This window comes from Acipenser ruthenus, chromosome 30 (genome assembly GCF_902713425.1).
Source record: "Acipenser ruthenus chromosome 30, fAciRut3.2 maternal haplotype, whole genome shotgun sequence".
NCBI classification, from domain to species: Eukaryota; Metazoa; Chordata; class Actinopteri; order Acipenseriformes; family Acipenseridae; genus Acipenser; species Acipenser ruthenus.
Window position 1 is genome coordinate 10,326,033 of NC_081218.1, and position 24,126 is coordinate 10,350,158.

General features: G+C 40.8%; 1 protein-coding gene across 2 annotated transcripts; it reads right to left on the minus strand.

Moving 5' to 3' along the window:
• Positions 1-430: 430 nt before the first annotated feature.
• Positions 431-22,438, minus strand: LOC117432997 (hematopoietic progenitor cell antigen CD34-like). Of its 2 annotated transcripts, none has more exons than XM_059004791.1 (8): positions 22,109-22,438; positions 12,449-12,673; positions 11,940-12,187; positions 11,693-11,770; positions 5,838-5,964; positions 5,419-5,471; positions 3,475-3,627; positions 431-2,541 (listed from the first exon to the last, which is right to left on the minus strand). In XM_059004791.1, exons 1-8 carry the CDS (start codon positions 22,191-22,193, stop codon positions 2,332-2,334), a joined length of 1,179 nt encoding a protein of 392 aa, XP_058860774.1. In that variant the 5' UTR covers positions 22,194-22,438; the 3' UTR covers positions 431-2,331. The 2 variants fall into 2 exon arrangements, with proteins under 2 accessions (XP_058860774.1, XP_058860773.1); XM_059004790.1 differs by having other exon boundaries at positions 11,940-12,190; positions 22,109-22,432.
• Positions 22,439-24,126: the final 1,688 nt, after the last annotated feature.

Here is a 24,126-nt window from a genome sequence, read left to right on the forward strand (position 1 = left end):
CATTCTCATGAAATCGGAGTAGTCTTTGACTTTTCTGCTTGCCTGTGATTAATGGAGAACACACTGGTCTAGATTAGATCTGGACCTCTTCCTCCCATTCCTCTGGGAGATTAGTTTTCAATCGGCCTGAGTGCTGGGAAAACACACACATGAGAACACACACATGCAACGCACACATCTGCTCCACTGGCTCCGCGCTGAAGTGACACTTGAGCACACACCCTCTACACGGGACAAAGATTTGTTTTTATTGTATTCAATATCTGTGTGACCTGCGCATCCAGACTCTTTACAGTATCATATTGACTCCTCAGTACTATCAGTCACTTAAACTGACTTAATACAGGAGACAAAAACTGGCTGTTAATTTTGCGTGATACAGAACTGAAGGGAAAAGGGTTCACAACACAAACCTCAAGCACACAGGGTATTTCTGAATTTATTATTATTATTATTTATTTACAAAAGAATCCTTTTTTATGGGTTACAATTGGTGAGAAGACATGTGTTCCAGTACAGTCTAACCCCCGGAGAAAATGTCAAACAAACGATATTAGCATAGGACTATCGGTTCAGAAAAGAATGCAAGTTTATACGAGGCACCCTGAAAATGAAATACAAGTGACACACATGTCTGTTACAGGGCGGCTCTCCCCCCTTTGTCTCCTGGCTATAAGGGCACCCCAGTCCTACAAAGCAATAGACACAGCTTTCACATCAGAAACAGCAACATCACAAACTACAGCTCACATACTACAAACGCCATCGTGCCTCAAAACAGGAGACACACACAACAGAAGATCTGTCCTATACTTCAGAAAAAAACCCTGGAAGATGCACACTGCTTGGACAAAAAAACAAACAAAAAAAAACCACTGGTGCTGCATGTCTACAGTACTTGCCAGGGAGATGAAATCGTGTGATGGCAGCTTGCTTCAGTCTGTGATGCCAGGCCTGTTCAGCACACATGCAGAATAAACACTTGCTTGCTCGCCAAGCTTGTATGCTGCTGCAGTTTGAATGCAGTTTTGCCTCGAAATGTTTATATTGTACAAAAATGACACTGCATCTGAACATATTGTGATGCATTGCGTCGTAACACTCCCTGCACAGTAGGGCTGGTCTCCCAGGGGCTTGCAAAACAGTTAAGCTGTGATGACTGGGGTATGCTAAAGAAGAGTTTGAATTTCCATTTAACCCGCATGTGCCTGTAATGGAGCCCACTACATCACCTTTCTCAAATTCTAACAGATCAGCTATGCAGTCGCATGTGCTTGCTCTAGCACCCTCTACATACAAAGATGGACTGTGTTGTGCAAACCACGTCAATTTGCTAGATTTTTTTTTTTTGCCCAAGCTATGAACATGTACATAGATGAGAACCAAAAAAACGTACACACATAACATGTTTGCAATGTAATTTTACTGATAACAGGAAGCAGCATTCGACTACTTATTTACACATAGACATTTATGAAAAATATCACTATTCATACAAAACTAATTTCAAATATTAATTCCTAACCAGACAAAAAAAAATAAAAATAAAATAATGAACATTGTAATAAGCCAAGAGTAAAATGAAAAGTTGGGTTTGGAATGTCTAAAATAAAAAAAAAACAAATAAACAAACACACCAAAAACAACAACAAAAAAAACACTTTATGTGCCCATGTTACTATTTGTCTTTCTCCGGTGCAAAACTGCCAGCATTTCAAGAAGTAAGCGGGATCAATTTTGTAGTGGAGAAAAAGCTCAGTATATCAGTAAAGCTCGCAGTAATGAAATGGAGAATTATCTGAATGCTGTATTTTGCTTTACCTCTTACTAAAGCCAGTTGTTTTAGTTTGTAATACAAGCACCAGTTGCGGCAGATTGATTGTTCAGCCCAGTCTTCACTTCACCAACTCTCCAAGCCATCACCTTGTCAAATATACGGGACTATCCATTGGACAGAAAGGGCGTTCAATTGGGAGAAATAACTGCAAGGCAGAGCAGTTTAAATCGATGATTGCACTTGGAATGATACTGCGTTGGTACTTCTGCAGTTCAGCCTCTGTGCATCCACAGATCACTTTGCATTGTGTCTACTGCAATCTGCATTGGCATTTGTCCCAAATTGAAAGCACTCTCCCTGCAGTTGAGTGAGCTTTTGTATTTTTTTTGTGTTTTTGATGACCAATGCAACCCAGACAGCACTTCACAATCTTCTGATTCTTTAAATGAGGTGGCGAGTTACGCTCAAGCGAGGAAGAGGAAAGGAAGAAGAATGAATTGCTGTCTCCATATGCACACGCTGTGCTGGGTGTGCTCAGGCTGTTCTGTCTGTCTCTACAGCTCTGTGTCTGCCACGGGGGCTTGCTTGGCAGAATGCCCGTTGGTGGTGGTGGTGGTGTTGGAGGTGGGGGGCTGGTTCTTGCCTGTGTCCTGCGTGTCCCCGTTAGTGCTGGGCTTCCCCTGTGGCTCGGGGGGGTGCAGGGGGGCCACAGAAACCAGAGTACCATCTTGGTTATCGCTGTCCACCTGATAGAGGTCTTCGTTCTATAGGCGGAAATATAAAGCAATTAACTCATTAGTGCTGCGGGCAAAATGTGCCACCAGCCACTTAAGTCTGTTTTTATGAATAACATGCGGTATCGTTTTCATGAGACTGTTCTTATAGGCTGCTGTTGGCTTTTTTGAGTTTCATAAATATCAAACTTCATTTTATTAATAAAAAACTAGGAATAAAATATTCTTTAATAATAACACACAAGTTAAAGTTTTCTTTGAATAGGGATCAAGATTCATTTCAGAATGCTTATATACAGAATATTTAACATTCTCTCCTGAAGTTATCATGTCATCCTCTTCCAGAACATTTCTTTTCAAAGACTTGTCTACAAAACAGCTTGTTCACAGCACTGCTTTTACCATCCAGCTGAGGAAGGACACAGCAGGTTTCCTTATATATTATATATATATATATATATCCCATTCAGTCACTGTGTGTGCAAGTACCATGTTAAGTTTTCTGTCTATTTATCTAGATAGATAGATAGACAGATAGATAGATAGCTCTCTACATAGATAGATCTAATTAGGCTGTATGTATGTTTAAAGGGATCATACTGTTGAGGTCAATAGAACAGCTGCTGCTGTAGCTATTGGCAAGCAGAGACTCTAGAAACGTATTAGTATGTATATTGCTATATGATCCTTTGCCAGATGTTTATTATAGCCAGATTGCTGAATGTGATGATGTAAACTCAGCATCAATATCTATATGACAGATGCAGAGCAGGTTCAGTAGAGATGGTTCATACTTCAACTGTGTGACCGGCGATTTCTAGTCTCTCTCAAGTCGTACGTGCCACTGTCTGCCGATCCAGTTGCATGAATGAAGTATGAACCAGCCTTACTGGTTTGCGAGGTGTGGGACCCACGGTAAATCCCAGCACTCGGGGCTTGTTGGGTTACAAGTGCAATACTGACCAGTCTCTCTCCCTTGGAGCTCCCAGTCATCCGGTTCTTGTAGCAGTATCCACCGATCAGGAGGGCTGCCAGCAGCAGGCCTGTGATGACCAAGGAGACCAGGACACTCGGGGAATGCTTCCTCCAGTGCGGTGCGGCAGTCATGAGTCCAAGCTGAAGGAGAGAAGGGAGGGGTTGGGATCCAGTGTTACTGCACCCACATCCAGTCTGAGGCATGCAAAGCAGCATCCCACATTCCAGGTTTTACTACAGGCTTGATCAGCCCCAGTGTATAGGTAACAAGATCAGATGTGTCTTATTTAACTTGGAATGGATCAAACTGCTTAGCAATGGGAGTTTTATTTCCCATAGCCCCATTCACAGATAATCCCGTTTCTATATACAGCATATACTGTACCAGAGATATACCACTAGCCAGCGGTTAGACCCTGGTCCTCCCTCAATGGTCTGGTTTTTAAATATCTATTTTAAACATGCATTGTTTGCCTGTGCACTTAAGACAGCTCTCACAGGCAGAAAGCCCCTGAGATTTCAAACAGTGTGTAGCTGCAGTGGTTGATCTAGTGTCTACGTTCATTACCAGACTGCAATGCATTTTGTCTTACACCCCCAAATATGCAATGGACTCAACCAGAAATGCTCTGTGTTGTCATTAGTAAACCAATCCGAAGCATTATTTAAAAAAATCTTGCAATTTTAGGTCTGCACCAGTTTTCCAACAAGCAATAAATCACTTTGTGTAAGCGTGACTTCTTATTAGAGATTCATGTATCAAGTTTTACCAAAGTGGTAAAATGGTTGTTTCAATACAGCGGTTTATATGTATCTCAGCTACTGGCATTAAACAGTGAAGCACTTATTGTAATTAATGCTAGCAGCCTATCAATCATGTCACAATGTTCTTGGGCCTGAATCCCGCCACACTTTATTGCCCATTAACAAGATGTAACTCTCTTGCTACACTGTTACCAATTCATTGTATATCGTGTACTTGTTCAGCTGGCTTTTAGTTTTAGGGAATGTTATCATTCCATAGGGGAATTGGTTTAGCGCTCATAGGATCGTATTTCCTGCTGTTTCTGCCATTATTTGATGAGATTTTGACACGGGGGTGAGAAGTGACGCAATGAACTGAAACACTGCTTTTTTCTTCTAATTTCGGGTTGCATTTCCTGTCGGTCCACATTGCTTCATGTATTAATACCAGTACATTTTTGACATACTGTAAATGCTAAATATTAAACGATTTTATATTCGTCATCTCTGTTTGATTAACGAAGAGGTGAATCCCAGTTGTGGTTTAACACCCTAAACAGAGCGTGTCTTTAAATTCTTTTGCACAGTGTCAGCACCACTCCAAATTCACGTCTGGTGGGAAAAGACTCAGAGCCGCCAAATAGAATCTAAAGTACTGTTTGAGCGTGTTCCAGCAGTTATTGTTCATTGTTGTGGTGCACTAGATTTGATGTTTGGAATAATGCTCCCGTGTCTGTATGTGTTACTTCAACCTAACTCGCCTTCCAAGGAAGTCAATTAATGAATTATCCCATAATGAAACGCAGCTGTGTATCTCTTGCGGTTACTACAGCAAAAAAAAAAGAAAGAAAGAAAGAAAAAGCTAGTTGCAAGCTATCGCAACAAATGATCAACACATGACCAAATAGGTTTAATATTTCTACTGTATTTTGAGGGGCAGTACACAATGTGTCGTTTCTAAACTAAAAACATGAATGGCTAAAACAATAACATCACACTGAAACGGGACCATGGGACGCTGTTGTTAAATGCACAGACAGACATTGCATTACTGAACAGTGAGTTTAAGCAACATAATGAAGAGGTAACAGCAGCGATGACTCAGTTAGAAGGTACGCTCTTTATAGCCTGCTTTTCTGTGCCTGTTCTACGCTCTGTTCCCACGCGAGCAGTGAAAACACACATTACCTGATCCTTCACATTTTCATCGTTAAAGTAGGAGGCCATGTCTTTGGGGTTTTCTGTGAAGCAAGGGGAAACAAGAACCTAATGAACACTTACAAATACAAAACCATAACCTGGACTCCATTAGAAAAGCCGGTCCGACTGTGGACAATAATAATACTCCAACACGTTACAAAAGGTTTAATGAACTGTAGATGATTAAATTCATAAAAAGTCCTTAAAACATTATTTTTTGTGAATATATATATATAATGTATATATATATATATATATATATATATATATATATATATATATATATATATATATATAATGTATTTGTATATATGTATAAAATAGTATAAAGAAACTCAGATTTTGGAGCTGCTGATGAGCATGTTCTTATAACAGCATGACTGTACTGCAGTCCATCTCTAATGTACCTGTAATTTTGGAGCTGCTGATGAGAATGTTCTTGGACCTGGGCTTTTGATAGATGGCAATACTGCACTCACTATCATCGTTGCACAGTTCATGTTTCACATTAAGGATCGACTGTATGAATTCTTCCTGCAAACACAAAAACAAGCAGCCACAAGGTCAGGGTTTCCATTTGAGTTTTAAAATATTATTTTTTGTTACGACTTCATTATTTGTTGAATTCAATAGACTCTTCAGATGCATCTTAATGAGTTCCAAGGGTAGAACATGAGGATCTGTTGCAAGATAGTTCACATCAGCCATCTCTCCACAGGCATTTCCTACTTGTATCACACTCTGTAACCGCATTTTTGCACACTCTAACCCTAACCCTAATTCTGAACCTAACCCTACTAATCCTAACTCTATACCTAACGCTAACCCTTTTCTGATGGACGTGTATACTTACATATATCATGCAATAAGATTTACACATTAAGTACATTGTAACTAAGCATAATAACATTGTCATTATGTGCAAGTACACATGTAACTACTATGTAAGTATACAATCATTAGAGACACAATGTAAGGTGTTACCCTGTTCGCAACACTGTAGAAGACTGTCTTTCAAGATTTCTACACACTTCTTACGTGGACTCATTTGACAGATTTAACACTCTTTGCGGTCTGTCCTGTAAAGTACAGCATGTTTGCTGTTTGGATGACGGTTGCTAGGCCAGCATTTTAAACTTTTACTTTTGTTGTTCTTTTTTCCAGACTTGATGTTTGACCCCCCACCACTCCCCGAACAGCTGCAAGAGAATGAAGTCGATCTGTCTTGATCCGCAGCGGACTGGAAGCCTCGTATCCTTGGGGCGAGTCCAGGATTAGGGTGAGCCCGCCACACCCTGTTCTCTCCTGTTTCTCATTAATGATATCATCCCTGCATTGCACAATACCAGAAAACAATCTCTACACTGTATGTAATGGGATCCAGACACCAAACAGGGACCCTGTGGACTCGTGTTTGCAAACTCTACAGCCCCAGTAATACCAGCAGCAGCTGTGCTTTTACGAGAGTCTATTATACATGACTGGGCTGCCAGCCAAGTCCAGTACTGTGTTGCTCATTATCCTTATCGTATGTTCAGGAGTTGACGAAAATACCTTTCTTAAGTGGTTTTAGTAAACATGTCTCTATGCAGTAGTAGCTTGGGTTTACAGTAAACAACTGTACATTGAAACAAGAAGTACACTATATTAAAGTCGCTTACCAACAGTATATAGTAAAAAAACTGTTCTCATATAATGTAAAGACGTGTCATGAGCAAGCATATGGTAGTAATAAATAATACTGAAGGGTTTTGCTTCGTCTTACTGGAAATGCGCTCATCTGCTTAGGAAGGTTTTTGGTTCAGTTCCAATTTCTCCTTCGCCAATGAAACCAACTAATACGTTAAGCAGCAGGATGTTAGCACTGTAACCTGTAATTCACATGCCTTCCAATTATGTTATGTTGTAACAAATCTAGGGTCCATACAATCTGGCCAGGGCTCGTGCAACAAGAACCTCAAGCACAGTGTGCTAGAAAGCCCATTCCAAGTTTCATCATGGCTGGAGGAGGATGGAGCTCAAAGTGCAAGTCCACTTACATGACCTCCACGATAACCTGCCAGGCATCATTACTAGCAAAGTGGCTGCCACGGTTCAGCTTTCTTTTTCTCTCTCTTAAGATACTTCTCCTGTTCTTGTGGGAACATGGAGGACTATTTTTACTCGCTGCATTCCTCAAGTTTTCTCATACTGAATTTTCCACTGACTTGCCTGGTTGGTGATTTATTTGATGTCTTCTGGTTCCTAATGAAGATAAAAAAGTTTTTGTTTGTGTAATTTGGATGCCTGGCTCCTTGTTGGCATGTTCCTAATGATGACTGTAGTTTTAATGTCATGGGCGTTGGCAGTGAGAATAGGCAGGGTCCTCAGCGCTGGGAAGAAGTTTCCTCTCTTTTTATCGTTAATTGCTTTATCAGTTGCTTTATGAAATATAGATATCTACCACATGCGTGGCTTTGAGTTGGAAAAGGAAATCTCACGTTTTAGAGTGAACATTTTTCGGATTGCCAGCAACTGCACTTAAAATTTAACTTCACAAATAAAAGAGTGTTGCATTGCTAGGATGGGACGACTCCCAAATATTTAGCTTTTTATTTCCCCTTGCATGCAATCATTTAATAATATTTCCCGGATCATAAAACTAAATTATTCTCCTTTTTTCACCCTTCTCATTTATATTCTAATAATGTTTTTTTTATAGAAGAATAAGATCTGCAAAACCTATAATGTAATGCATTTTAAATTCATGACAAGTCATGCAATAAGCAACACCTGCCTTAACAATGTCAAAAGGGTGGTAGGGCTACAATATAATACTCGAGACTGCAAGGTACTGTAATTGGGAATCAATATGCAAAACAAGTCATGTGCCGCCTTCTGATTTCACACCACCGGCCTCACAGAATCCTTCCCTGTCCCTTCATACCTCTACGCCCCATTGACACACTACAGCTATGGACAAAAGTTTTGCATCACCCTACAGAATGAACTCATTGTGCTTCATAAAGTCGAATGAGACCTGATGAATAATGTGACATGAACATATTGAATTATATACCTCTTTGTAGTTTTCCATATACTTGACAAAAAACTGTACCATTTCAAAATCGAACATGAAATACTGTACAACTATTATGGCTTCCGGTAGGCGTTTGCGATAACATATTGTAGTTTCTTTGATTACATAATGTTAAATAAAATATCTAAATTATGTTCATATATTTTTTCTTTTTTAAATCCTGTCTCAGTCCCTCCCAACCAACATGCCTTCCTGCATTTAGCTTTTTATCTTTAAAATGATCAGATATAATAAAATAATGTGTGCTGAATTCTTCTCCTCACTAATCTTCATTTGAAATCTCAAGCAGTTTCCTCTGAAACCCGTCCGCCCTTGAGAGCTGCAGGGTTTGCTTGCATCCATCAGAAGTATTGGTGACCCTTGCATTATGAATATAAAGGCGTAGCAGAGAAATTAGCTTCAAATTGAAATGTGCGTCAGCATAACACATGTGTTTAACACTTCTTCCAAGTGGAAAGCTTGTGACTGGCTCACTTGTTTTCAAAGTGCTGTTTCCAAAGATGCTGGTATCCGTTTAAGACGTGTGAGATGTGTGTGTGTTTAAATGAGAATCGCTTCCTGTGGAAAGGTGCATTGCCCAGATAAGGCTGGGACTGACACAGGGAGAGATCAATCTGCAGCCCGTAGTTAATAAACCTTGCTAAGAAATATTCCTTCCCCCTGATCCAGGATCGAGTTCCTTCCTAGCCCCAGGCCACAGTGCAAACAATCAGCCCATGTGTTATTCCTGAAGGGGGTCATGTGTTGTTTTCAAGTGGAACAGGGCATAAAGACTCTTTGTCTGGAGGGATATGAAAATCTCTTGCAATTTTTAATAGTGCATAATATTTCAATTGTGCATGGAATTCTGACAGAGAAAAACAACCAGCATAACGTTTTCTTTTACTGCAGCGCCTGGGACTGCTCGGGGCGCTGTCTGTGCTTTTAGTGGGGAGGTGGGGGGGGGGGTGGTAAAATAGTGCATCATAGGCTGTGGATACAACAAAAAAAAAGTCCTGAAATATTCTTGAAAATAATGGAACTGCATTGACTGTACCACACTCCCAAACCACTTAAATCTGCTACTCAAATAATACAGAACGGAGAACAAAGAACTGAGTAAATAAATTCAAATTAGTATCATCCTTAATGCCAAATCCTGGGATTAAGGATAATGCAAATTGGATTGTAACCTTACTTTGAGCTCCTCTCCTTTATTAGATGGTATAACATTAATACTGTGAGAACCAGGAGTACAGTAAGTGTATTCTGGTACGAGTGCCAATGGCTGTTAAGAGAACAATACCAGATGTGCCAAAAATAACCACTGAGGTTGTGGTCAGGTGCCAGTGGCCTCACTTCCTCTGCTTGCTTGGGCTTACTCGCCTGTTTAACTTCTCAGGTCTTGAGTTTGCGCAGCTGTATCCCAAGCTTATATTTATTTAACCCAATGACTCCACTTTAGTTATTTTTGCCTGCTGTTGTAATGCACTCTTGTTTCCATGTCTGCTTTCAGAGAATGATAACATTCAGTCTATGCTGCAGCACTTTTTAGGAAACCTAGGGGTGGGGTGTGGCGAGGTATTGACAATACAGTAGCCAAATGTGAGTAATCCTGCCCTCTTAAAATAATAGAAAAAATCTGTGTGAAGCTTTGCTTCTAGCATCCCCGCTCCTGGCTTGCTTAAAGTCTTTAAGCAATATCGCTATTCAGGCTTCATACAGTGTGACGGGACGGATAGCGTTCCCTGTATCGCATGACAAGATCTGTCTGTTGTCTGTGCCATCCCATCCTTGCGAAGCCCTTTCCGTCTGTATTATTAGAAGATGTTTATAGGAACAAGCAGGAGAGGGCAGGAAGCTTGGCTTTTGAAAGGATGGGGAAGGGTGTTTTGACTTTTTTCTGGTTGTAAATTAAATAGGCCACTTCCACGGATCCATTGTTAGCAAACTGGACGGGTGGTGAAGGAGAGAAATAAGGTTTCCTGTTTTGGAAATTACAGAGCTGAGAGTCCACTCAAGGTGCTTGCTGTTTTTTCTTCTCAATTCTTAATGAAATGCAGTTTATTTAGTTGCCATTTGCTTTGAAGTTAGATGTTGCCAGGATCCAGAATAACAAATGATTCGTTTCCTTCACAGAGGCAGTGAAGAGCACATTCTAGTTTAAAGTGCCAGAGAGCACCACCTCCTCCCCACATGCCATTTCAAGTGCATTTAAAAAGTCCAAATGAAAGAGTTCTTTTACCAACCTAATGGTCTTGATAACAGGATCTGTACGTTTGCGTTGTCTAAAATTTCAACTCCTTATAACTATATAGCACATGTGTAACTGTTGTGGCTATCTTAGTGTGAGGTACTCGTTTACTGTGGCTATAATATGATCCCTTGACAGCCCTGCGCAGCTCCTGCATTGAACTGTCAAAGAGGGGGCAGATGGGATACTGCAGGTTAGGTTCCATCTGCTCAAACCTCGTAACCTTTACTTGCTATCTTATACAACCTACTTTTATCAGCATTTTTATGAGATGTATTAGCTTTATTAAACTCCCTGTCCTGAGTAGTTTTTTTCTGGCTCTTTTGCCTTTGCACTTGATAGTCTTGGCTTCAAACCCACCAGTGGGTGTTCCCTGTGTTGTTTTCAGCGCCTCAGTGTTTGCTGTTGTTTCCAAAAGTGAGAACTTCTTTCAAGTTTGATGGCTCTTGGTTCCTGGGTTCCTGGCTCCAGGCTCCACTTGAGTTCCGCAGTGACTGTAGCTGCCCTGCACGCTCATGATCCTAAACCAGTCACACGGAACTCTTATCCTATCTTTACCAGATGAAATAGTAACATCTAAGTATGGGGGGTGGGGGGGCTTCTATCCTCTGGCTTTCGATCCCTTCAAATAGGGTGATTGGTGTGTGAAAAAGCAGAAGCTTGATGGGCTGACCAGCTGCTTCTCGCTCCTGTTATTTTTCATGTTGAGGGGTTGGACAAAATCCATCAACAGTGTGTAAACTCACTGACTCCCACATAACTGAATTTTCTGTTATGAATATTGCACATTGCTTCCCAAATACCTTATAGACTTGCATTGAATAGTATATCGTAGCCCTGCCACCCATTTGACATTGTTAAGACAGGGGTTTCTTTTTTTTTTTTTTTTTTTTTTTTTGATAGAAATATAAAACCTAGCGCAAATAAAATAGATATCTGCTGATACTTACACAAGTGGTTTCTTCTTTCAATTGCAGTTGTATAGCATCTTTGTCTTGTATGTCTTCCTTACTCACGCAGTGGACCAGCTTTTGGAGGAGAGAGAGAAACAGAAATCTCAGTGCTTTTAGAGTCTAAACATTTGCCTTGTCAGAACAAGAACCTGTTGACTCCAGTGACTGTTCAAGACACGGTAATGAACAGATCATTTCTAGAAAACAAACAAACAAACACAAAATAAATACATCTCATACTTACCGCTGGTGATATGAAAGTTCCCTGCGTTTCATTAAATTCATTCGGTATTAAAAGAGAGGTTGTGGTGTCTGGTGCAGGTGTCGTTTCCTGTAACAGAGTGCTGCTCTCTGTCTGTGGAGAGGTGGCAGAGCTGCCTGGAGTTGATGCTACAGTGTTGGCTGATGCAGGAGCTGTGCTGTTGGCATCCGAGTCAGACGCTGGGCTTGTATCGACAGTTGTAACTGTAGCATTCGCAGGGATCATCGTAGCTACTAAAACACAGAACACGGGATTACATGGGATTCCATGTGGGAAATTCCCACTCCTTTTGTCAGCCTAGCTGTCAGGTGGGTGAGGGAGTGCTTCGGTTTCTGTGCTCATTCAGTCATTTGGATTTGGAGTGTGTGTGTGTGCGTGCATACATGGCTATGAGGGTGTCCCACTCAGGGCTAAGCTTCAACAACCAAGTCACTGGCCCCCAAACCTACAGTCCCATAGCTTCTAAAAGGAACCAGTGAGTTTCCACTTACCAGCTTTTGAAACAGTGACAACTGGATTAGTTGGTGTGAAGAGAGATCCTGCCTGGTTTGTAGGAATTGCAGCAGACGTAAGACCTGACAAACTTGCTGCAACTACCTCCCCTTTTGGATCTACTGTAACTGTTGATCTCACTTGAACCGTTGGAGCTGCTGAGTTTGTTGGAGCTGCTGGAGCTGCTGAACTTGTGGTTTCAGTATCTTGACAATTTGTGTGATCTAAAAAGAGGTGATTAAAAGCAGAACGTTAAGAATTCTGAATTAATTCCAGAAGTGCATCCCCACTCATGCCTTTCCAGTTATGAGTTATGAGTCTCTTTTGTGCTCAGAAAAGATGCTGCTGTACACCGTGGAACACACTGAGATCTGCTCCAGTGCTTCATCTCCACCTACCTTCCCCAAAACGTCTGGGCTTCAAATAATCCTCGGAAGGCAACTTATTTAACCTTTTCATGCATGACATATTGAAAATACAGTTCTGGACACCGCCAGCTCTCTGCTTTCCTGTCCAACCACTCTCTGCTTGACCCTCTCCAATCTGGCTTCCGCTCTGCCCACTCCACTGAAACCGCCCTCCTGTCTGTCACCAACTCACTTAAGTGTGCCCGAGCTGCCTCTCTCTTCTGTCCTAATTCTCCTCGACCTCTCTGCTGCCTTTGACACTGTTGATCACTCTATTCTACTATCATCTCTTGCTGACCTGGGGATCTCTGGCACTGCTCTGGCCTGGTTCTCCTCCTACCTCTCCAACCGCACTTACCAGGTAACCTGGCGTGGAGCAACCTCCACACCTCACCCTCTCTTAACTGGAGTCCCCCAAGGGTCAGTCTTGGGTCCTCTCCTGTTCTCTCTCTACACCCGCTCCCTGGGCCCCCTCATCGCATCCTATGGTTTCTCATACCATTTCTATGCTGATGATGCTCAGATTTTCCTCTCCTTCCCCACCTCTGACTCCACCATCTCCTCCCGTATCTCTACCTGTCTGTCTGCTATTTCCTCCTGGATGCACTCGCATCACCTCAAACTCAACCTCTCTAAATCTGACCTCCTTTTCTTTCCCTCCTCCTCCCCCTCCTCTGATCTCTCTATCTCTGTTCCTCTGGAATCTACCACACTCTCTCCCTCTTCCTCCGCTAAGAACCTTGGAGTCACCCTGGACCCCTGCCTCTCTTATTCCCAGCACATCTCCACTCTGGCACGCACTTGCCGATTCTTCCTGAGCAACATCCGAAGAATCCGACCCTTCCTCACCAACTATGCTACCCAGCTCCTGGTCCAGGCCCTGGTACTCTCCCGCCTAGACTACTGCAACTCCCTCCTGGCTGGCCTCCCTGCGCCCGCCACCCGTCCGCTCCAGCTCATCCAGAACTCTGCTGCCCGCCTGGTGTTCTCTCTGCCTCGCTTCGCCCACGCTACTCCACTACTCCGCTCGCTCCACTGGCTCCCGATCACCGCTCGCATCCAGTTCAAGACTCTTGTACTAGCCTACAGATGCCTTGACCAGACTGCACCCAGCTACCTCCAGACCTTCATCTCTCCCTACACCCCCACTCGACCTCTCCGCTCCGCCTGCACCAGAAGACTAGCTCTACCTCCGCTACGCTCCCCTGCCTCCAGAGCCCGCTCCTTCTCCACCCTTGCTCCGCAGTGGTGGAATGACCTTCCTACAGATGTCAGGACTGCCCAGTCCCTGACCACATTCCGGCGCCTCCTTAAGACTCACCTCTTCAAAGAGCACCTGTAGAACTCCTCTGTTTGTATCCTGGGACACTATCACCCTTCATGTAAATGTGCTTTATTTTGCTCTTATCTGCCCCTATTTTACTGCATTTAATCCTGTACTTCAGAATACTGTAATCTGCCAAGTGTTTAACCTGTAGTACTTTGTATTTAATCATATCCTGATGTAACTATCACTATTTAATCATACCCTGATGTAACTATCACTATCTGCTGTATTATTGAATTGTGGTTTGTCACACTTATACTTTGCTTGAACAAAAGTTATTGTATTTCTTGCTCTTATTGTATTACTTGTATTGTAACACTTGAAATGTATTTGCTTACGATTGTAAGTCACCCTGGATAAGGGCGTCTGCTAAGAAATAAATAATAATAATAATAATAATGATGATGATAATAATAATAATAATAATAATAATAATAATAATGATAATAATAATAATAATAATAATAATAATAATAATAATAATAATAATAATAATAATAATAATAATGAAATGTTCATTGCTTTATATGGGTGTGACAGGGTATCGTCACTGGCAAGGCTTGTTATCTGCAGGTTTCAAATAGTACATCACCCAGGAACAAACACTCACTCAAACTCATTCCCCCTGACAAAGGATTTCTCCTCTCCTATATATACCATCACAATCATTCAATGAAGGCTCCAGCCACATTCTCACATGTATTCTGGCAAGGAGGAATTTAACCCCCTCTGTGCCAACCCAATATTCCCCCCCCCCACACATAAACATTACACAGGTAGGGCTTCCACCCTGCCACAATGGGGAAAAATGGCATCCTCATTTGTGCATTCATTTGTGACTTCCATATGAAGACTAGAAGAGAGCTTTTGTTTTTTGTATCCGACAGCCTATGAGGTCTCCATGCATGAAAGGGTTAAATAACTTTAGGATTGTTCCCTAAACGTTTCCCTCGTTTTTGATTATACAGCACATTAAATACCTTCTGCATACACATGAAATACAAGAAGAATTCGTCATAATCTTTGGTGGGTTCCAAATGCCTTACATTTTTTTTATATCAATAAAGATTTTGACTACAGTTTATAATTTGCTCTGTAATACTTTTTAAATAATTTAATAACTGTTAAAGTACTGTGTTTTATAAATCTCACCGTGTTTGCATGGAGGTCTCATATCCCAGTAACTTATCAGTAACACATACTGGACCTACAAATAAGTAGCCTGGATAGGCTTGTGATCTCTGTTTTAATTATAGCGTGCTTTTAAGTGCGTAATAACAAACATTTTTGTAAAGAAGTAATTGCTTAGGAATTTTTATCATCTATGTGCTTGAAATCAGTCCTGGGGACCTGGGGACCTCAACAGGACCTGACCTGAAACCAATTAGAAATATCTGCTTAGGTGCTGAAGAAATGAACAACCTAAGTGTGGAATGAGGTCCCTGCAGCTTCTGTGTAAATGCCACAGAAGTCACTCGGTGCTGGTGGGGGGGCCTCTATTGTGGGAATAAGAAGACGTTTAATATTGAAAGGTATTTGAAATTTGCCTTTGAAATGCAATCATCATTTTTGAATATTTATTTGACTTGTAATAAGAGACAGTTGTTGCCTAACATCTAGAAAAGAATGCGTGAAACATGCATGTATGGTATTTCTCCTTATCAAGAGTACCATGCAACCATGGTTAAGAAATCCTTGTCCAAGGATTGTTCATGTAATATCTGTGCAAAGGCATTCTAACACTTTGACTCCCTCTGGCCGAAGACTCATTCTCACCCCTGCATTAGAATGCAACCACGCCTTGTTCCAGCGACTCTTTGAAATACGAAGGTAGTTCCTACTGGTTTTCAATGAGCTTGAAGCACTTTAACTCTCTGGAAGGGTTCAGATCTGCACAGCGTTTGTTTAACACTCTCCCAAGATGAATTACGCTCTTAGTTTGAATTTATTTTTCAAAATGTTGCATGTGCCGGTTCAGCGCTAGCGCAGTTCGAATTGTTATGAGTAAGTGATCTCATGTTCATTTGATCTAATTCCACTTGCTAATAATGACGCTGAAATAGACAGACATGCTACAAACACACACACACACACACATACACACACACACAGACACACACACACACACACATACACACACACACACAGACACACACACACACAGACACACACACACACACATACACACACACACACACAGACACATACACACACATACACACACACACACACACACACACACACACACACACACACACACATACACTTTTCTTTTCTCTTCTGTTCTGTTCCTTCTCAAGTTTGTAGTTGTAACAGGAGTTGACTTCCGCTTTCCTGCATTTCTGGCTGAGAGGAAACAAGCACCTTGGGGAATGAAAAGTAACCCTGGGCTAATGAACCCCTCTCCCTCGCTCAGTCTCCCTCCTGTTCCTCTCAGATAGGGATCTTTTCCTTTTAAAGAAGGCATTCCAGTAAGGAAACCCTAATTGTGTACAAACACAGTCGTGTACACAGTGCAACTTAAACAACCTTTCATCATGTTTATTTCCTCCTCTATTCTTTACTAAGCTTGACTTTGTTTTAACCATGCTGTTGATGTGCTTTACGTGACTTCGCTGTGCTTTAACTATTCAGGCCTTAGACTGCAAAACCAACTGTGTGTTTCTGTCCAGGGTGGAGGCTCTGTGTACTTCTTGATAATAGAAACAATATTTGAAATTAGGATACTGAAATGCTTTATGACAATAGATAATTTTCTGCCCTTCAGATAGCTCTTTACTTTCCCATATTGGCTTATTGGTAAAGACAGCAATCATCCTATGCCTAACTCTTTTATACTCTCTAAGAATGTTCACCCACAATCCTGCATTTTCTAGACTTTTCTAGAATTAGGTTCTGCATTATCATATTGAAATTTCTAAACACCTTGTAGACAATACTATCATAGCATTAAAGGGTATGAATACTTTTGAATTAGCATTTTTGGTGTTTTGCAAAAGAATTGCTGAAATAAATAATTGCATCCACAAAAGCAAAACTTTTGCTGCAAAAGGTTTTTCCTGAAATTCTTTGTTTTCAAGAAACGTTTATAAATTATACATTTCCACTGGGGTATGTAAACTTTTGAATATGTTATTTATAATATATATATATAATTATCTAGGGTGTAAAAAAAGCAAAACAAGCCCAGTTTGTACTACCAGCAGGCCTGTAACAACTCTCCTAATTATGGGCTGCAGTTCATGGCCAGCGCTTGGGTGATGTCATCATGGAAGGGGAACAAATTGTTTCATTGCTTGATTGCTGGAAGAGGGGTTTTGACTTGTAAAATGTGGTGGCCAGGTTTGTAACACGCAACAAGAAAGAATAGATTATTTGTTTTTTCCACAATTTCACCACATGAGGCTCATTGTTCAGGAACTGCATAAAACAAAAACAAGTAAGGAACATTAGCAGATCTTTCTCTCGTGTTGTTGCCCAAAGCTGCCGACTGCATTGGCTCAAGGGAGAGTTCTTAAACACTGCTGGAGTGTGGGGCTCAACTGGGGAGCTTAGTACGAAAAACTAAAACAAAGGTGAGACCTTATTAAAAGCTAACGTTATTTTAAAATGTTGTATCCGCCTGCATACAGTTTGTGTGTGGTAACAGCATCAGCATGACATCTCTGTATTGAAGGCATCTGTGTTGACGTGTGACGCCTACAAGTTGCATATGCCTGCATTGTGTGTCACACTCTCAGCTCTTGAAGTGGCACAGTGACACTGAAGTGAAGCTTGTATGCAGGTACTGTTGCTTTAAAACTGAGCTTCATGTCTAGGTTTATACATGGTTAACTTCATAGGGCAAGAGAAGGGGTGAGACACTTTCAGATGGTTTCACAGATGCTGATTAGCCCTAATCTTGGACTACCATATCTAAGGTTACATTAGATAATCCAATTTTAGTGCTAATCAGACCACACATTAGTTACAGTAAGTGCCAGATATATGTATTTATTTACCCTGAACTAAGACTTTTGAGTTTCTTTCAGTTTAACTAGCTTACTGTTTCTCCTGCTTATTTTATTCATGCTGCATGTATTTCAATCGTTCACCTTCCCGTGACTTAAACAGTGTAGCAAGTAATTGAAACTGGCATGCCTATTAGTAATGCTCTCGTGGGGCGTTCCTTCAAAACCTGTGACAGAATATCTAACCTGTATCTTCTGCTTAACAAAAAAAAAAGAGCAGAACTGCTGAGATCATTTCAAAAAGTTACATGTTGCGCATCTCCCTTCATTTATTTCTTAGATTCAGATTTTTTACATTTCAAAGCGCTACCACATTTGTGTTCAGATCACAACACAGGGTCACTAAAAAGCACAAAAAACATTAACAATCAGGTTTTGATATGTGTATATATTATTTTCTGACAAAACCAAGGACATGACCTCATCCAAGGAGATGCCTGCCAGAGAGCAGATGTTGCTTTCTGCTGGGAGCTGCACTTTTGCTTTCCCTCTAAGGAACAGGCTGACATCACCGGCTGAACAGCTGAGCCACGCCTTTCTACACCATCACCTCCGAGGCAGGCGTGAGCGCACCCCGGCTCCGCGCTCTCCAGATGCTATTCAAACACAGCGGCTGGAGATTTTCCCACACGATTGTGTAGAGTGAGGGCTGGAAATTCTTTCATGTTTCCTCAGGAATGCACACACTATACAGCAACCCACACCATGCTGCTGCACTGTACTGCAGCGGTGTGCGGTCAGGGCAAGCAAGGCATACACTGCATGCCCTGAAAAGGTTGTGAAAATACTACAAAATATTATCAAAATGTGTCTTCCTAGTTCCTACATTTATATACATACATACAGGGCCGGCCTTAAGGCAAGGCAAGCAAGGCGGACTCCTAGGGCCCCCACCTTAGGGGGCCCCGTGCTCAGCCGGACTGCTGTGAGATTTAATGTGTTCTTTACTTGTGCACAAAACGCTCAGAGGTGCAAATTTGTGGTACCTCATATAGCGCCAGCAACATTAAATTCTGGCGCCAGTAGACATGTTTACTTTTTTTTATTGTTTTTTTATTCCTTAGCAACCATAGATGATGATAGTTTCTCATTGGATTAAATTGGAGCGTAACAGTTCGGAACTGAGTTCCGCCTCATCAGGATTCTGTTCCTGGTCTTCTGATTGAAAATAAAAACAACCAATCACTGACCACCCACTATTATAAAGTAACAGCAACTGTTTTATGCTACATGCAGAACATATAGTAAAATGATGTGCCAAAGTTTATTCAGTTATAATTTGATGGTTTTATAGGTGCGTATGTTCTCTGTTGTACCACGCTGCTACTCTAGCCCAGAACACAAGACAACCAAGTTAGAACGCACACCGAATTAACTCACTAGCACACAAAGCAATATAAAAAGAAAACCTGCGTGCTGGCGCCAGAATTGAATGTTGCTGGCGCTATATGAGGCACCCCTGAGCGTTTTGCGAGCACGTAACAAACACATTAAATCTCACAGCAGTCCGGCTGAACCGGATATATATATATATATATATATATACTGTATTAGCCAATCTTCAGTTGCAAGTACAGTAGATTAAATGTGTGCTAGATCTGTCTTAGTCTCAGTTTTAGTGCAGTGAAAGATCACTAGATGGTGCAGGCTCTTTATTTTTACAGACACTTCTACAGGATAAAATCACTTTGTAAAGACTCTTTATATGCATTACAACAAAAAGTACCAAGCAAACAAGTTTTGGCCATCAGAACTGTGCCGGGAAACTTTTACTTGAGGCTTTGCAATAGTGAGTGAAATTAATTCAATAAACAATTATTGATGGGCACACAGAACACACTTTGCTAAATTGGTTATTACTTCTAGAGTTTTCTGTTTTTTGTCTTTACCATTAGCAACCAAAACTGGAGCACCACGTGCATTACAACTATTCCAAAAGCTGAGACAAAACATCTAATAAACTCTGCCTTCCCCTAGCCTCTCCACTCAGTTAAGGTAACCATAACTGGAAAAACAAATACATAAAGAAATGCTATCAATAATAAATTCCTAATGCTGCAGCACACAGTCCAGACAGGATGTGGGTGTGGGGTCAGCAGTCATGATCGAGTGTCTGTTTTGCTAGTGTGGGAGTGTATGCGGCTCTGATATGGGTGTGGCTCTGACAGCCGTGATGCAAAGTGGATGGATTCAATAGATTAGTCAAGATGACCCCAGCTTGACCCCCGAACAAACCTCTCCCCAAAATAATTCTGAGACACTGTCAACATCCCTAAGAATTGTATTTGAGAGATATTAGCTTTTGAGCCCCCCCCCCCCCCCCCCGTACAGTGCAGTACACACACTCTCAAACTACACACTTCGTTTAATGAAACTAGTAACGAGCAACTCTGGAAAGTTGCTTTCAGGAGTCAAAGATACGACTAAAGCAGATGGAACACGAAGCCACTTTGTGGCTTGGAACACGGTTTCAAGAGCCTAGGTTTCAGGTCACTGCATGACGCACCAGGGGAGGAGGTTGATACAGAAAAGTTGCCTCAAACTAGGTCTCCTTTAAGTTTTTTTTTTTTTTTTTTTTTGGTGGTGTCCTAGGTCATCATAATTCAGCCAATCACTAGAAAACAGCCTTGATCATTAAAGCATTAAAAAAAGTCAGGGGGACCTGCATGGGTTGTTCCGCAACTGTGCTTGAAGACAAAGCTGTCCAGATGTTTCTAAAGGAAACAAAAATGAACAATGAACGTAACCATTTGCGTGCACATGCCACAGGTTTTGATAATATGCATGTTGGCTGTGTAATGAGTATAAAGTAATCCACTTTTTTATTTTAATTAAAGTTGTGTAATTAGAAACAGAGGATACCAAGGTGTTTGAAACCTGAAACATTTACTCTTGACATGTCATTTCGTACATTTGTTCTCGTATTTAACCCTTTATGGATATTCAAACCGAATGGGAACAGCTCATTTATATATTAAAGAGTTAAAAAGGAACTCACTTTGGACTTCTAAAGTTTTCAGATGTTATGACATCCTGCATTACTTAAAATAGCTGTTTTTTTTACCTTAATGGGAAGTTCCTGGTTATATAATGTTAAAAAAAAAAAAAAATTGATGGAAAAAAGTAAGATGTGAATCTGAACACTGCGATTCACTTACTCTCGCTATTTAAAACGTTCAACCTTTTCATGAGTAATCTTTCTAATTTTATCTGTAAGCTCCCTGGTATGTTGGCATGCTGTACAGACTGTGTCAGTCTCTCACTGAGATGGAGTTTCTTGTGTATCTTTTCCTGCAGTTTATCAGCAGTCAGACAGTCAGGTTTTAGGTCTTTGTGTTTCAGAGATGTCTTTTGCAGAATGTAAGTTATGAAGTTACTAAACTAGCGCCCCTCCAACAGCAGTACGAGTTTGGAGAGCCTGTCTCCCTAAGGGTGTGACACTGTCCCTTTTTTAATCCTTGCTGATGCAGCTGAAACTCAACGGGTTCCTTGGAGACTACATGCGCTCCTTATAAGAGCGCTCCACTTACTAAATACACTTTCCATCTTATCCAATGCAGACAGACTTCTCGGTACAATCATTTACACACAACTTTCACTCAAGCTGATGCTAATGCATTGGCAACACAGGAGAAAGACTACTGGAAGTGCATATACAATGCAGCTAACACCAGCTGCTCAGTAAATACTAATCAATAAGAAAAGTGACATTTCCAGTAATTGCAAGCAAATTCAAAAAGTTACAAATAAACCCTTTTAAATTACCTTTAAAAATCTACAGACAAACAGACAGCAACACAAAGGGTTAAAAAAAAAATCACATATATAAAAAATAAGCACACTGATAAAGCACATTTTTTAAAAAGACATATTCTAAAGAAACCCTGTGGTGGACTGCAGCAAAGTGGTACTCACCTATCATCAGCAGATTACAAAGGGCCAGGATCAAAATGAGTTTTCCTTTAGCCTCAGTCATTCTCTTCAGTGCTGCTGCAGCCATCCTTCTGCTGGAGTTTAGCGTTCAAGGCTGTTCTGTATGGGAGCAGTCTGGAAAGGCTTGTGTTCCGTTGCTTGCTCTGTCTAGGTGTAACGCAGTGGTGCTGGGGGTTCCTGTGAGGCAGAGAGAGCGGGAGAGAGCCAGGCGAACTGGATAGAGTGCCTATGGTCTTCTTTTAGTCTCAGTTTTATACAGCCCCTCGCTTTGCCTTCCTGACTCCACACCCCTTTTCTCCACTGCTGGCTTAACTCTTTGCCAATGCTGGAGCAGCAGCAGCAGGGCTCTCCTTCGTGTGTGCTTGTCAAGTCTGGGGCAGGAGGAGACACAGGCTGAGCAAACAAGGGGCAGGGGAGCAGTGGCAGGGCTTTCTGATTGCAATTTTTAATCTTAGTTAATCTTGGGTTTAATCGCATATTTAATTGATACAATTACTGCATCCATCTCATTCATTTGTTTTATTACTGATGCTATTCTTCTTCCTCTTCTTCTTCTTCTTCCTCTTCTTCTTCTTCTTCCTCTTCTTCTTCTTCTTCTTCCTCTTCTTCTTCCTCTTCTTCTTCCTCTTCTTCTTCTTCCTCTTCTTCTTCTTCTTCTTCTTCTCCTTCTTCTTCTTCTTCTTCTTCTTCTTCTTCTCCTTCTTCTTCTCCTTCTTCTTCTTCTTCTTCTTCTTCTCCTTCTTCTTCTTCTTCTTCTTCTTACCTACAAGGCCTTACATGGTCTTGACCCTTCTTATCATCTAGATCTGCTGACCCCATATGTCCCGGGTCATTCCCTGAGATCGGAAAATGCTAATCTTCTGACAGTTTGAACTCTGTTCGAGCCAAGGCATTTAGTTACAATGCCCCTCGTCTTTGGATTCACATCAGGAATGCTAGCCCAATTTAATCATAGTTTATAATAATAATAATCATTATTATTTTATATAAAATTATAGTAGTCATTAGACAGATTATAGGCATTGCTCTCTGTTTCATTTTGTTGTGCTGGCTTGCTGGCATATTATAGAACACTTTCTTTGACAAATCCATAAATGTTTTATATCAATCTGTAGGTGTGTAGCAATCAGTGTTTTAATGTAATTTAAACCACGTTAAAAACTGTATATATAAAGCCACCCGTGTAAATTACTATTCAGGACTATATCATTTCTTTTGGCGACACAGTGTTTGTCAGGTTGAGATGAATTGATAAGTTTTCAGGTCCCAGTAATGTATAGACTGTCAGCATTAATATACCAAAAACGTTTTTATGCACTGATATGTAAATAAATTGTAAGTCGCCCTGGATAAGGGCGTTGGCTAAGAATATATAGGTATGTATTTTTTTAAAGTTCAAATTTAATTAATGAGACTATTCTGTATAAAACACGCGATGCTACATTTGGTATGATTCTTTTATTACATGGCATATCACATCAGCTGTGACAGCGCACAAACAAACTAGATGCTGACAAAAGCCTGGTGTATTAATACAAAAATAAGTTAAACAAAAAGTAAATGTCAAGAAATGATAAAGACAAATGTGCGATTAATGTGTGTTAAAAAAAAATTCCAAAGAAATTAAAGCGTTAATCGCAGAAGTTAACTGCAATCAATTGACAACCCTAATATATATATATATATATATATATATATATATAGGAAAAATAACAACCTCTGATTGGTTAAACAGCATCACATGACCGTGTGTATATGTAGCATATACCATGGCTTGCATACTAATGAGCCGCTTCACACTGAATAAATCACTACGCACCACTACATTCTAAATTCCATGGCAAACTGTCATTTTATTTGTTATTAGTTAAAAAAAACACTGCCAAAAATGAGTGACACTCCACCTATTTCCATGAATATATCTGGGGATGAAGCTTTGATGGTGCTGGTAGTTTTTATACAGTATGTTTTGTTTGTTTGGGTGTTTTTGTTTCTATGAT

Excerpts from the sequence above, each read along its gene's own strand:
- LOC117432997 (XM_059004790.1), bottom strand. The coding sequence starts at position 22,193 with ATGGCTGCAGCAGCACTGAAGAGAATGACTGAGGCTAAAGGAAAACTC. Across the intron at positions 11,771-11,939 it reads GAACTTTCATATCACCAGCG|CTGGTCCACTGCGTGAGTAA; the intron begins GTAAGTATGAGA and ends CTCCTCCAAAAG. Across the intron at positions 5,472-5,837 it reads CAGCAGCTCCAAAATTACAG|AAAACCCCAAAGACATGGCC; the intron begins GTACATTAGAGA and ends CTTGCTTCACAG.